Consider the following 13,877-nt stretch of genomic DNA (forward strand, 5'->3'; position numbering starts at 1 on the left):
ATCTTCTTCTCAAGAACCACTAAGCCAGAAAAGCTGATATTTACATGAAAGCTTCCTGACATAGTGCAGATTCAAGTTTGTTCAAATCATGGCCCCTGGGGGTTGGATGGGGCTACAAGGGGGGATCAAAGTTTTACATACAAATATATAGGGACATTCTTTAAGAATCTTCTTCTCAAGAACCACTGAGCCAGAAAAGCTGATATTCACATGAACAGCTTCCTAACATAGAGCAGAGTTAAGTTTGTTAAAATCCTGGCCCCCTGTTATAGGATGGGGCCACAATAGGGGATCAAAGTTTTACATACAAATATATAGGAATTTTTAAAAAAAAATCTTCTTCTTAAGAACCACTGAGCCAGAAAAGCTGATATTTACATGAAAGCTTTCTGATATAGTGCATATATTCAAGTTTGTTCAAATCATGGCCCCTGGGGGTAGGATGGGGCCACAAGGGGGGATCAAAGTTTTACATACAAATATATAGGAAAAATCTTCAAATATCTTCTTCTCGCGAACCATTGGGCCAAAGAAATTCACATTTACATGAAAGCTTTCTGACATAGTGTAGATTCAAGTTTGCAAAAACTATGGCCTCCAAGGGTAGGTTGGGGCCATAATAAGGACTATGGTTTTACATGCAAATATATATAGAAAGTCTTCTGATATGGACTCAGGTGAGCGATGTGGCCCATGGACCTCTTGTTTCATTTCATATAATTATTACATTACATGTGTATTAGAGTGTAATAAAGTATGATGACTCATACACATACAGCTGATTTATGAATGTTTATATAGTCGATGTACACAGTTGCAGGAGGCAGACATTTTCCCGTCAATTAGACTTGGTAAAGATAGTTTAGCTATGCATGTGTAAAGCTCACAGTACCGTGTGTATGAGGCTCATAGTACCATGTGTATGAGGCTCACAGTACCGTTTTTATGGGGCTCACAGTGCCATTTGTATGAGGATCTTAGTACCGTTTGTATAAGGATCACAGTACCGTTTGTATGAGGCTCACAGTGCCGTGTGTATGAGGCTCACAGTGCCGTTTGTATGAGGCTCACAGTACCGTGTGTATGAGGCTCACAGTACCGTGTGTATGAAGCTCATAGTACCATTTGTATGAGGCTCACAGTACCGTGTGTATGAGGCTCACAGTACCGTTTGTATGAGGCTCACAGTGCCATTTGTATGAGGCTCACAGTACCGTTTGTATAAGGATCACAGTACCGTTTGTATGAGGCTCACAGTGCCGTGTATATGAGGCTCACAGTGCCGTTTGTATGTCTCAGGCTCACAGTACCGTGTGTATGAGGCTCACAGTACCGTGTGTATGAAGCTCATAGTACCATTTGTATGAGGCTCACAGTACCGTGTGTATGAGGCTCACAGTACCGTTTGTATGAGGCTCACAGTGCCATTTGTATGAGGATCTTAGTACCGTTTGTATAAGGATCACAGTACCGTTTGTATGAGGCTCACAGTGCCGTGTGTATGAGGCTCACAGTGCCGTTTGTATGAGGCTCACAGTACCGTGTGTATGAGGCTCACAGTACCGTGTGTATGAAGCTCATAGTACCATTTGTATGAGGCTCACAGTACCGTGTGTATGAGGCTCACAGTGCCGTTTGTATGAGGCTCACAGTGCCGTTTGTATGAGGATCAGATTAGGAAATTTGACTGGTAATTCATGTAGTAAGATGTAAAATAAACACATAAGACCAATTCGACTTAATTGATAGATTATCATCCCCGCCTGCCCCTCAAAAATTGGCCCTCCCCGAATTTTTTTATTTTGCGAAACTTGCGATTTCCGGAATATTTTCATGTCCGACTCCGGTATTTACACTTCTTGTTTACATTTCTGGTATAGGAACGTGTAAAGTCACGTGAAGAAAATAGATTTATATGGTTTTCTTAAATTTTTGCGTTCTTACAGACGTAAATCTTGAAGAAGTTAGGTACATGTATATTTCTGTTATATCCTTAAATTAAAGCTTAACCTGGAATTAGTGTATGAAAATAGCATAGATTGATATCCATCTGCCATTAGAAACAGGGCTCAACATTAACTTGTTTTCCTACTTGTCCATTCGGACAAGGGACAAAGATATTTACCTGTCCGAACTTCAACTTCACTTGTCCAAAAATTTTTCAAAAAAGGATCTAATTTTGTCAACTTGAAAACTGTATTGAATTTACTTAATACATACATGTAGTCTATTTTTATACCTGGTTGATTGATTTTTTTATCTTATTCTCTTGATAAAAACCACAAATGCATAAAACAAAATTTTATCTAGACTTCGAATCAATGACTTCGTAAGATCCATGGATGATTTAAAGTAGTACGCAATAAGTGAACACCAATCCCGATTGAGTTTGACTCAGCTAGTTTACATAGCGATTGATATCGGGATCGAAGTTCATTTTTCATGCATTACTTTCTACTCTGAACTACCGATAAACTTTTCACCAAATTGTTTGGAGACTTCTTTACATAAAAAAGCACTTGTCCAATCGGACAAGTGCCCATTAATATTCACTTGTCCGAAATGTTTTTCCACTGGTACCGGACAAGCGGACAAACGTTAATGTTGACCCCTGTGCCATTAGATAATCGAATCTGTTGGGGGAAAAAACCTTGTTTGTCTTTAATATTTTTCTCAGAAAATAAAAATTAAAAAATAAAATCTTCCCACCTGCCCCATACTTTTTGCTGACCCTGGATGATAATCTACTAATTAAATTGAATTGGCCTAATCAATAATTTTTCAAAAGTCAATAAATTAAGTAATAAACAATATGATAATGATTAAATGTTGTGAACATACATGATAAGAAATATATGTATGTATTGAACAAAATTAAGATGATATGTTTATTTTAATGATTAAAATGATTTAGTTTTACTACTGGGGGATGGAGGGGGGTTGGGGTGTTCTAAATTATATAATGACAGCAAAGTGATATTGTTGTGAGACATAATTTTCTAGTTGTCCAATCGTTATTTTCCCTTGTTTAACTCTTGTGTACAGTGAGATACAAAATAGATTTCTGTACTCATGCGATGGGTATTAAAGCTTATTATTACTTTCATATATTCCCAAAAGGATGAATACTAATTGCTACATGTGACCATCTAAACCACAGAGAAACACAGATTTATTAAGTTTATTAGTATCTGAGAATAAGATATCTCCATCTTTCATTTATTAAGTTTATTAGTATCTGAGAATAAGATATCTCCATCTTTCATTTATTAAGTGTATTAGTATCTGAGAATAAGATATCTCCATCTTTCATTTATTAAGTGTATTAGTATCTGAGAATAAGATATCTCCATCTTTCATTTATTAAGTGTATTAGTATCTGAGAATAAGATATCTCCATCTTTCATTTATTAAGTGTATTAGTATCTGAGAATAAGATATCTCCATCTTTCATTTATTAAGTGTATTAGTATCTGAGAATAAGATATCTCCATCTTTCATTTATTAAGTTTATTAGTATCTGAGAATAAGATATCTCCATCTTTCATTTATTAAGTTTATTAGTATCTGAGAATAAGATATCTCCATCTTTCATTTATTAAGTTTATTAGTATCTGAGAATAAGATATCTCCATCTTTCATTTATTAAGTTTATTAGTATCTGAGAATAAAATATCTCCATCTTTCATTGTTAAAAGTCTTTTCTTTCAGGCATCAGCAGTATGTAGGGAAGATTAAAGACGTTTTCTGGGATCAGTCTTTCCATGCCGGTAAACGCTTGTTGGTGTCTTCTGAGAAGCATGTGCTAGCATCTGTGCACTCTCACAATGGTTCCCTGGGTAAGTTTCATCGTGGCAAACATCACTAGTTATCTGATATCATTGTTTCTGAGAAGCATGTGCTGACCTTTTTGCACTCTCACAATGGTTCCCCAGGTAAGTGTCATCACGGCAAATATAGCCAGTAATCTGAATTGTTTCGTGATCTTGACCTTGTTGACTAGTTGTCTGAATTGTTTTGTGATCTTGTGACCTTGTTGACTAGTAATCTGAACTGTTTCGTCATCTTGATCTTGTTGACTAGTAACCTGAATTGTTTCGTGATCTTGACCTTGTTGACTAGTAATCTGAATTGTTTCGTGACCTTATTGACTAGTAATCTGAATTGTTTCGTGATCTTGACCTTGTTGACTAGTAATCTGAACTGTTTCGTCATCTTGATCTTGTTGACTAGTAACCTGAATTGTTTCGTGATCTTGACCTTGTTGACTAGTAATCTGAATTGTTTCGTGACCTTGTTGACTAGTAATCTGAACTGTTTCGTGACCTTGATGTTGTTGACTAGTAATCTGAATTGTTTCGTGACCTTGATGTTGTTGACTAGTAATCTGAATTGTTTCGTGACCTTGTTGACTAGTAATCTAAACTGTTTCGTGACCTTGATCTTGTTGACTAGTAATCTAAACTGTTTCGTGATCTTGTTGACTAGTAATCTGAACTGTTTTGTGACTTTGTTCAAAGTTGTTGACTAGTAATCTGAATTGTTTCGTGACCTTGATCTTGTTGACTAGTAATCTGAATTGTTTCCTGAACTTGACCTTGTTGACTAGTAATCTGAATTGTTTCCTGAACTTGACCTTGTTGACTAGTAATCTGAACTGTTTTGTCATCTTGTTGACTAGTAATCTGAATTGTTTCGTGATCTTGACCTTGTTGACTAGTAATCTAAACTGTTTCGTGACCTTGATGTTGTTGACTAGTAATCTGAATTGTTTCGTGACCTTGTTGATTAGTAATCTGAACTGTTTCGTGATCTTGTTGACTAGTAACCTGAATTGTTTCGTGACCTTGACCTTGTTGACCAGTAATCTGAATTGTTTCGTGACCTTGTCGAGTAGTAATCTGAATTGTTTCGTCTTCTTGTTGACTAGTAATCTGAACTGTTTCCTGACCTTGTTGACTAGTAATCTGAATTGTATCGTGATCTTGTTGAGTAGTAATCTGAACTGTTTCGTGACCTTGATGTTGTTGACTAGTAACCTGAATTGTTTCGTGATCTTGACCTTGTTGACTAGTAATCTGAATTGTTTCATGACCTTGATCTTGTTGACTAGTAGTGATCTTGTTGAGTAGTAATCTGAATTGTTTCGTGATCTTGTTGACTAGTAATCTGAACTGTTTCGTCATCTTGTTGACTAGTAATCTGAACTGTTTCCTGACCTTGTTGAGTAGTAATCTGAATTGTTTCGTGATCTTGTTGACCAGTAATCTTCTTTGTTTCGTGACCTTGACCTTGTTGATGTATGATGTTTTGACTGAGTAAAGATCTTCTTTGTTTCGTGACCTTGTTGATGTATGATGTTTTGACTGAGTAAAGATCTTCTTTGTTTCGTGACCTTGACCTTGTTGATGTATGATGTTTTGACTGAGTAAAGATCTTCTTTGTTTCGTGACCTTGACCTTGTTGATGTATGATGTTTTGACTGAGTAAAGATCTTCTTTGTTTCGTGACCTTGACCTTGTTGATGTATGATGTAGATCTTCTTTTCACTTGTCTCTGTAACGTGGATGGAACGGACTGAAATCTGGAATAAACGTAAAATGGCAGTCAGTTTTATTGCATAGATTTAGGATTATGTACTCACTACATAATTATATATGTCAGGAGTTGGTTAAGGATTTCAATTTGTAATTTCATTAAAACAAAAGTTTAAGATTTTATAATGATTATTTTATGAATATTTAGAAATGTTATCAATGACGAGAGATGTGACACAGTGTATAAACAATAAGATACTCAGATGATGTGCTAATCCTTATGTATAACAATAAGATACTCAGATGATGTGCTAATCCTTATGTATAACAATAAGATACTCAGATGATGTGCTAATCCTTATTTATATGTGACACAATGTATAACAATAAGATACTCAGATGATGTGCTAATCCTTATGTATAACAATAAGATACTCAGATGATGTGCTAATCCTTATGTATAACAATAAGATACTCAGATGATGTGCTAATCCTTATGTATAACAATAAGATACTCAGATGATGTGCTAATCCTTATGTATAACAATAAGATACTCAGATGATGTGCTAATCCTTATGTATAACAATAAGATACTCAGATGATGTGCTAATCCTTATGTATAACAATAAGATACTCAGATGATGTGCTAATCCTTATGTATAACAATAAGATACTCAGATGATGTGCTAATCCTTATTTATATGTGACACAATGTATAACAATAAGATACTCAGATGATGTGCTAATCCTTATTTATATGTGACACAATGTATAACAATAAGATACTCAGATGATGTGCTAATCCTTATTTATATGTGACACAATGTATAACAATAAGATACTCAGATGATGTGCTAATCCTTATTTATGTTATTCGTTGTAAAGCTTGGAGGAAATAATATGCTAATCCTTATTTATGTTATTCGTTGTAAAGCTTGGAGGAAAGTTTTAGAAGAAGGAACAAGAGGACAGATTGACAAAACTCTCCACTCCGGAAATGGTTAGTCAAAAGTAATTCAGAATGATGACCGTTAATTTAGTCAAAAGTAATTCAGAATGATGACCGTTAATGGTTAGTAAAAAGTAATTCAGAATGATGACCGTTAATTTCAACGGTGTAGTTATAAAATAGTGTTTCCTTGGATGAATTAAATGAAAGAGGTAGGGGGAAAGTAGTAAACATTGAATAAAGGGTTCTTTTTGTATGCAGTGTTGATTACCATAAATGGAGGCGGGCGATTTGTGCGAAAATGGAACCCTGGGAATGGTGTAGCAGACTGGGATATCTCTTTGCCGGGATCAAAAAATGACAGGTTCGTTTTGATTATACAATAATGATCGTTTTACTATAATTATCTGATTGTTTTTGTTGAGGGAGTTAGGGGTTCATTTTGATTATGCTATAATGATCTGATTGTTTTTGTTGAGGCAGTTAGAGGTTCATTTTGTTGAGGCAGTTAGAGGTTCATTTTGTTGAGGCAGTCAGAGGTTCATTATGTTGAGGCGGTCAGAGGTTCATTTTGTTGAGGCAGTTAGAGGTTCATTTTGTTGAGGCAGTTAGAGGTTCATTTTGTTGAGGCGGTCAGAGGTTCATTATGTTGAGGCAGGTAGAGGTAGTTTGACAGTGCATGTACAATATGCATATATTAATACTAGACTAAACCAGAATGGTTAAATTGTTTCTGGTTCCAAACATATGATATTTGTTTGTTTCATTGTGTTAATTTCACTGTAGTAATTATATAATTCTCCCATGGGTGGCCTCTTAAAGCAGGACCCTGGTGCTACTGTTTCTCATTTTGCCCTAGGTACCATGTGTGAGGCGATTTTAATATTTAATATATACACTATTGCAAATTGATCTCAACATCTCAGCATTCCCATCCCGTTTGGATCCGGGTTAGAATAGGTCCTCAGTACCCCCTTGCTTGTTGTAAGAGGTGACTAAATGGGGCAGTTCTTAAAGATGAAACCACAAAATCCGAGGTTCCGTGTCACAGCAGGTGTGGCATGAGAGAGATCCCGCCCTGCTCACTGATGCAGTAGGATTATTTCCCCATTCTTTATAGCACTAATCCCATAACTGCTTGATGACTTCTACTTGTTTCTGACTTGAATTGAGTCTATGCTCTTTCAGAGCTGACATCGTCCAGTGCAGTAAAGATCTGGTGGCTGTTATGGTGCAAGAAGCTGTGCTTGGTCTGGAAACTAGGTCAGGGAAACAGAAATGGTCAATTGCACTTCCACAAAGGTGAGATTTGTCTAGAGATCAAGAGTCCTTTGTACAAAACGTCTTACAATTAAAGATCAATATTTATAATTGGTCCAAATATTTCCATGAATGTTTGATATTTGTGAAAATATATTTTTTTTAATTTATTTATTTTTATGAAAAGGCATGCGATATCTTTTTTCAAAAGTACAAGTATACATGTAATAAATACATATCTAAGTATATTTACAGTCAGTACAGATTGATTATTTGCTTAATATTTCCTATTTCATTTGTGAAAATATGGGTGTTTGTGCATGCACTTATTTTTATATTTTCTTTCTATTTTCCATAATCTGCATATTTAAAAAGTGTATCGTTAGAAAAATTGCATTAAAAAAACCCATTTTTCATCTTAAGTTGTAAGTCCCTGATTTAGGTAAACAAAGAATTTTGTTACCTACAGTATCTTGTTATTTAACATCATTTAAAGAGATGAAGACTTCGATGCTGAGCTGAAACGAATGGATGAATTTATGAACAGAATATATGAACAGAAAGAACTTAAATGGAGCACTTTCAATTTCTTGTTTCCTTAAAGGATAATACGTTTTATACTGGAATCTCACTTTGTCTGTCTTTCCGTCGGTAGACATAATTTGTCTAAGGTATATCTTTAACATTGATGAACTGATTTGATTAAAACTATATCGTGTATAAATAATGAAGTTGTGCAACTGCTAGTTTTATTAGATATTTTAACATTCAAGGAAGTAAAGGATATTTTTTCTATTATGAGGAGGGGGTGTTATGTTATCACAGTCCGGGGTACATCTTAAAAACATTCATTCTTCATTGAGCACAAATTCACTATTTCCCACCATTCAATGTGTGTGTGTGTGGGGGGGGGGGATTAGTTCCATTAAGACAGTTCTAGTTTTCAATTAAAACTTTATATGAGTATGTGCAGAAAAAGTCTACAAAGGTGGTTAAAAGGATGAGAAACAAAAAAGGATGTGAAAGGGTTGTGAGTGCTCTTATCACACTTTGTTTTGTGTATTTACAGCAGAGTGATGCTATAGGTACATGTATAAAATCTCGTGGTGCGAAGTTTTCTTTCATATATTGATTTGTAGTAACCAAGTGGTCTTCACGCACCTAGCTTTGTCGGGTACAAACCTGTTTGTGATTGGTCAATCTTACGGACAGCAGATTACCATAGTAACCGTGGATGTGGATGGAGTGATAAAGTCCACTCAGTCTGTGACAGCACCCTGGCTGACCTCTAACACAAAGTATGGCTGTTAACATAGTTAATGATCTACGTGAACTTAAGGCTACTGACACGTAATTTTCAATGTCCCTGTGTATATACACTGTGCTAATATTTGACTGAATTATATTGTTTTACATAAACTTTATTTGTGCCTACATGTATCTTGGTTTGTGATAAGTAAAAATTCATTTGAATATTTCAGGTAATAGAATGTTATTAGAAGATGTAAGAGATGGCAGTTTTACATCTTTGAATTGTTTGCGATTCATTTCTGCTGGTCTGGGTTTATCCTGATCCATAACAATTACTATTGATAAATGTGCGAGATGACAGCATAACAACAAGTTCGTTCTCCTGCGATGTAGTTGAATTATTTACTTTACTCTAATTTCAGGTGTGTTGTGTCATCTGGTGGTTTCCTGGTTTGCTACAGACATGAGGACCAAAATCTTCTAACACTAAACTTAGCAGATGGTCAGACATTCAAATCAACCAGTTTACAGGTAGCTATAGAAACTGTTTACAGTAAGTAAGCTATAGAAACTGTTTACAGGTAGCTATAGAAACTGTTTACAGATAGCTATAGAAACTGTTTACAGGTAACTATAGAAACTGTTTACAGGTAGCTATTGAAGCTGTTACATGTAGCTATAGAAACTGTTTACAGGTCGCTATAGAAACTGTTTACATGTAGCTATAGAAACTGTTTACAGGTAACTATAGAAGCTGTTTACAGTAAGCTATAGAAGCTGTTTACAGGTAGCTATAGAAACTGTTTACAGGTGGCTATAGAAACTGTTTACAGTAAGTAAGCTATAGAAACTGTTTACATGTAACTATAGAAACTGTTTACAGGTAGCTATAGAAACTGTTTACAGGTAGCTATAGAAACTGTTTACATGTAACTATAGAAACTGTTTACAGGTAGCTATAGAAACTGTTTACATGTAGCTATAGAAACTGTTTACATGTAACTATAGAAACTTTTTACAGGTAGCTAAAGAAACTGTTTACAGGTAGCTATAGAAACTGTTTACTGGTAGCTATAAAAACTGTTTACAGGTAGCTTTAGAAGCTGTTTACAGGTAGCTATAGAAACTGTTTACAGGTAGCTATAGAAACTGTTTACTGGTAGCTATAAAAACTGTTTACAGGTAGCTTTAGAAGCAAGCTGAGATTGTCATTTGATCAAATTAAATACATGTAGATACTGAACCAAGCAGATTGTTGGCTAGTTTACGTACAGTTAATGTGTGTAGCAGGTAGACAAATAGTTTACATGTAGCTATTGAAACTAACAAATTGTTAGATATCCAAGACAGGCAGTTTACTTGTAACCATGGAAACTACAAAATTGTTAGCTATCCAAAGCAGGCAGTTTATTTGTAACCATGGAAACTACCAAATTGTTAGCTATCCAAAGCAGGCAGTTTACCTGTAACCATGGAAACTACCAAATTGTTAGCTATCCAAAGCAGGCAATTTACCTGTAACCATGGAAACTACCAAATTGTTAGATATCTCCAAAGCAGGCAGTTTACCTGTAGTTATTGTTTTATGAAAACATGCATCATTCTTTGTTGTACTTGATTCTACACACTTCATGTAAATGATCATAATATTACATTAAATGCAGAGTAGTGAATTTGAAATTAATCCTTGTAAAGTTTTGGGTTCTTTTTGTAAAGATTTTAGGTTTGGAGGCAGATGATGGTGTTACCATAGAAACCCAGAAAAAGGCAGATGAGCCTTATATATTTTTGAGGATGAGGAAAGATCACATTGCCTTGTTAGAAATCGCATCTCATGGAGTCAAGCTTAAGAAGGATCTGCCTAATGTAAGTAAAATCACATTTCATGAAGTCAAGCTCAAGAAATATCTGCCTAATGTAAGTAAAATCACATCTCATGAAGTCAAACTCAAGAAAAATCTGCTTAATGTAAGTAAAATCACATCTCATGAAGTCAAGGTCAAGAAATATCTGTCTAATGTAAGTAAAATCACATCTCAGGGAGTCAAGCTCAGGAAAGATCTGCCTAATGTAAGTAAAATCACATCTCATGAAGTCAAGCTCACAAAAGATTTGCCTAATCCAAGTACAGTATACAGCTGTCAAAACGATACATTTTTTGTTGGTAGGCTGTTGTCAATGTTTTGATTTACAATGGTGAAATTAATCCATTTGTATGTACATGTATTATACAATAAAATATGTTCAAAACAATGATGGAATTACAGTGAATTAGTCTGTAACATTTTTTAATACTCGGGAATGAACTTGGTTTGGAATATTTTTAGGGAGTTTTATATGTCACAAATATGGTATAGAGTGATGAAAAATTAGTTTCATTACTTAAGTTAAATCATAATTTTATTAAAACTACTGATGTAATTTACGCTATCTGTATCAACAGGAAAAGCTTATTAAAGATAGTATGAATTGGAACAATATGTTTATATAGTTAGAAGTGGAACGATATGTTTATAACAATGTTTGAAGATAGTATAAAGTGGAACGATATGTTTATAACAATGTTTGAAGATAGTATAAAGTGGAACAGTATGTTTATAGCAATGTTTGAAGATAGTATAAAGAACAATATGTTTATATCAATGTTTTAAGATTGTATAAAGTGGAACAATATGTTTATAACAATGTTTTAAGATAGTATAAAGTGGAACAATATGTTTATAACAATGTTTTAAGATAGTATAAAGTGGAACAATATGTTTATAACAATGTTTTAAGATAGTATAAAGTGGAACAATATGTTTATAACAATGTTTTAAGATAGTATGAAGTGGAACAATGTTTCAAACATCGGAACACTAAATTGTGATGTCAACCAATGTTGTGATTTGTGTGTGTATATATATATATATATATATATATATATATATATATATATATATACTGTACAGTGAAAACTGACTTATCCAAAACCTGTGCAATCCATTTCACAGCACATTCCAACCTTTTATTTTCATTCTGAATTTCAGTGTGTTTGCACTGTGTATTCCAACATACTGTGTATTGTGACAAAATTTTGTTTCCCAGCACATATCAGATTAGACAGGTTTAACTGTACATTGTGGTTTGCTGGGATTAGACAGGTTTCACTGTACATTTTGGTTTGCTTGGATTAGACAGGTTTCACTGTACGTTTTGGTTTGGTAGAATGATTAACTGTTTTCCTACTGTCTTTTTTTTTTTTAGATTTGTGCAGCACAAATTGCTTCCCTTGATGCCCAGTCCATGTTATTTACACTAGAGAGATTAACAGGGGTCAGTAATTATTTACACTAGAGAAATCAACAGGGGTCAGTAATTATTTACACTAGAAAGATCAGCAGGGGTCAATAATTGCAGCAGATGTTCTTGTATTGTCTATTTCATATTTAATAACTATCCAGATGTGTGAAAAGTCTCATTCCTTCTGACGAGGAAAACAAATTCACTCTAGAAGAAATGTTCACCATTTTGCTAATTTAAGAAATATTTATGGAATATGTATCTTTGCAAGTAAAAATAACATTAAAATTATTTAAAAAAAAATATATTATAAATTTTAATGATTATAATTAAGAAATGTTTATGTAATCTTTACAAGTGAAATTAACATTCAAATTGTTTTTTCCAAAGTGATGAACATATCTCATTGTAGACACTTTTTTTTTTGCTTAATAGGAGCTGAAGATGAGAGCATATGACCTTAATACTGGAGGTGAAATGGCCGAACTCTATCAAACCATTACATATCTACCTCAACATGGCTTTCCTCATACGGTAAGATTTCTAGAGAGGAGGAAGGGCTGTATCAGTCCGTTGCCTAGCTACCACAAAATGACTTCCCTCTGATTTATATTAGGTTAAAGATTCACAGATTGAGTGTTTATGAGATGCTTATGATAACTAGACTTTTTTTTTAAATCAAAGTTTGCAATTTATTTGAATGAATCAGTGGATAAGTTACCAAACCAGATGACAACATAACAGGTTGTACAATACCAACAGTAAAAACCAGACCGGTACCAAACTGTATCTCTGTATACTGGTAATCAAATGCTTTCATTTGTCTGCAATGGTAATATGCTAGTTTTGGAAATCTAGAAACTGTCAGTGTCTATTCTATTTTTAGATGGAGGTGTGGTTGTTTAATCTGGAAACTTTCAGAATGTATATTATATTTTTTAGACAGAGGTGTGCTTGTTCAATTTAGAAACTGTCAGGCTTTTTTTAATTTTCAGATGGAGGTTTTGCTGTTTAAGAAAAGAGATCTGAGGCTTGGTTGTAGGTTTGCTATCCTGTCAGAAGATTTCTCCATGCAGCTAGTTCTTAAAACAGGTAAAATGTCTGCTTCTAACATCAGCCAAGAGAGAAATTGTTAGAGTGCAAGTGAACCCAATTCTGACCTGAATGGATGGATTCTTCAACACACAACATAAAAATATACAGTAAAACACACTTATAATGAATTCATGCGTATAACGAATTCATGCTTATCATGAAGTGATATTGATTCCCCTGTGATAGGAAAATAATGAAAATATTATTAGATATAATGAAGTTTGGTTATAACGAACTGTGTTTTGCTTGCCCTTGTGATTTGCTATAACTGTGTTTTACTGTATAATGAAATGTGTGAGTTATTTAGTTTACACGGAGGCGAGACTTTAAATGACCGCCCAGTAGTCAGTAGTTCATATGCGTGATTATGATCTCTTAATAAAATTAACTATTTACACCACACACTTAGGCTGCCATTTGGATTTCATGTTTTTATGTTTTGATATTCTCTTGGATTTTAACCACAGAATCCTTGATTTTGCTATTTTTTAACACTTTGAAG

General features: G+C 34.2%; 1 protein-coding gene across 2 annotated transcripts in view; it reads left to right on the forward strand.

Moving 5' to 3' along the window:
- Positions 1–13,877, forward strand: part of LOC125664541 (ER membrane protein complex subunit 1-like) — a 49,144-nt gene that overhangs the window by 4,447 nt on the left and 30,820 nt on the right. For both annotated transcript variants that reach the window (XM_056152862.1, XM_056152863.1), the window contains exons 2-11: positions 3,712–3,839; positions 6,473–6,538; positions 6,749–6,851; positions 7,676–7,789; positions 8,887–9,045; positions 9,421–9,529; positions 10,715–10,864; positions 12,245–12,313; positions 12,716–12,814; positions 13,276–13,372. In XM_056152862.1, the coding sequence (XP_056008837.1) occupies positions 3,712–3,839; positions 6,473–6,538; positions 6,749–6,851; positions 7,676–7,789; positions 8,887–9,045; positions 9,421–9,529; positions 10,715–10,864; positions 12,245–12,313; positions 12,716–12,814; positions 13,276–13,372 (1,094 nt within the window). The remainder of the gene's footprint in view (positions 1–3,711; positions 3,840–6,472; positions 6,539–6,748; positions 6,852–7,675; positions 7,790–8,886; positions 9,046–9,420; positions 9,530–10,714; positions 10,865–12,244; positions 12,314–12,715; positions 12,815–13,275; positions 13,373–13,877) is intronic.

Source organism: Ostrea edulis, chromosome 1, assembly GCF_947568905.1.
Source record: "Ostrea edulis chromosome 1, xbOstEdul1.1, whole genome shotgun sequence".
Taxonomy (NCBI): Eukaryota; Metazoa; Mollusca; class Bivalvia; order Ostreida; family Ostreidae; genus Ostrea; species Ostrea edulis.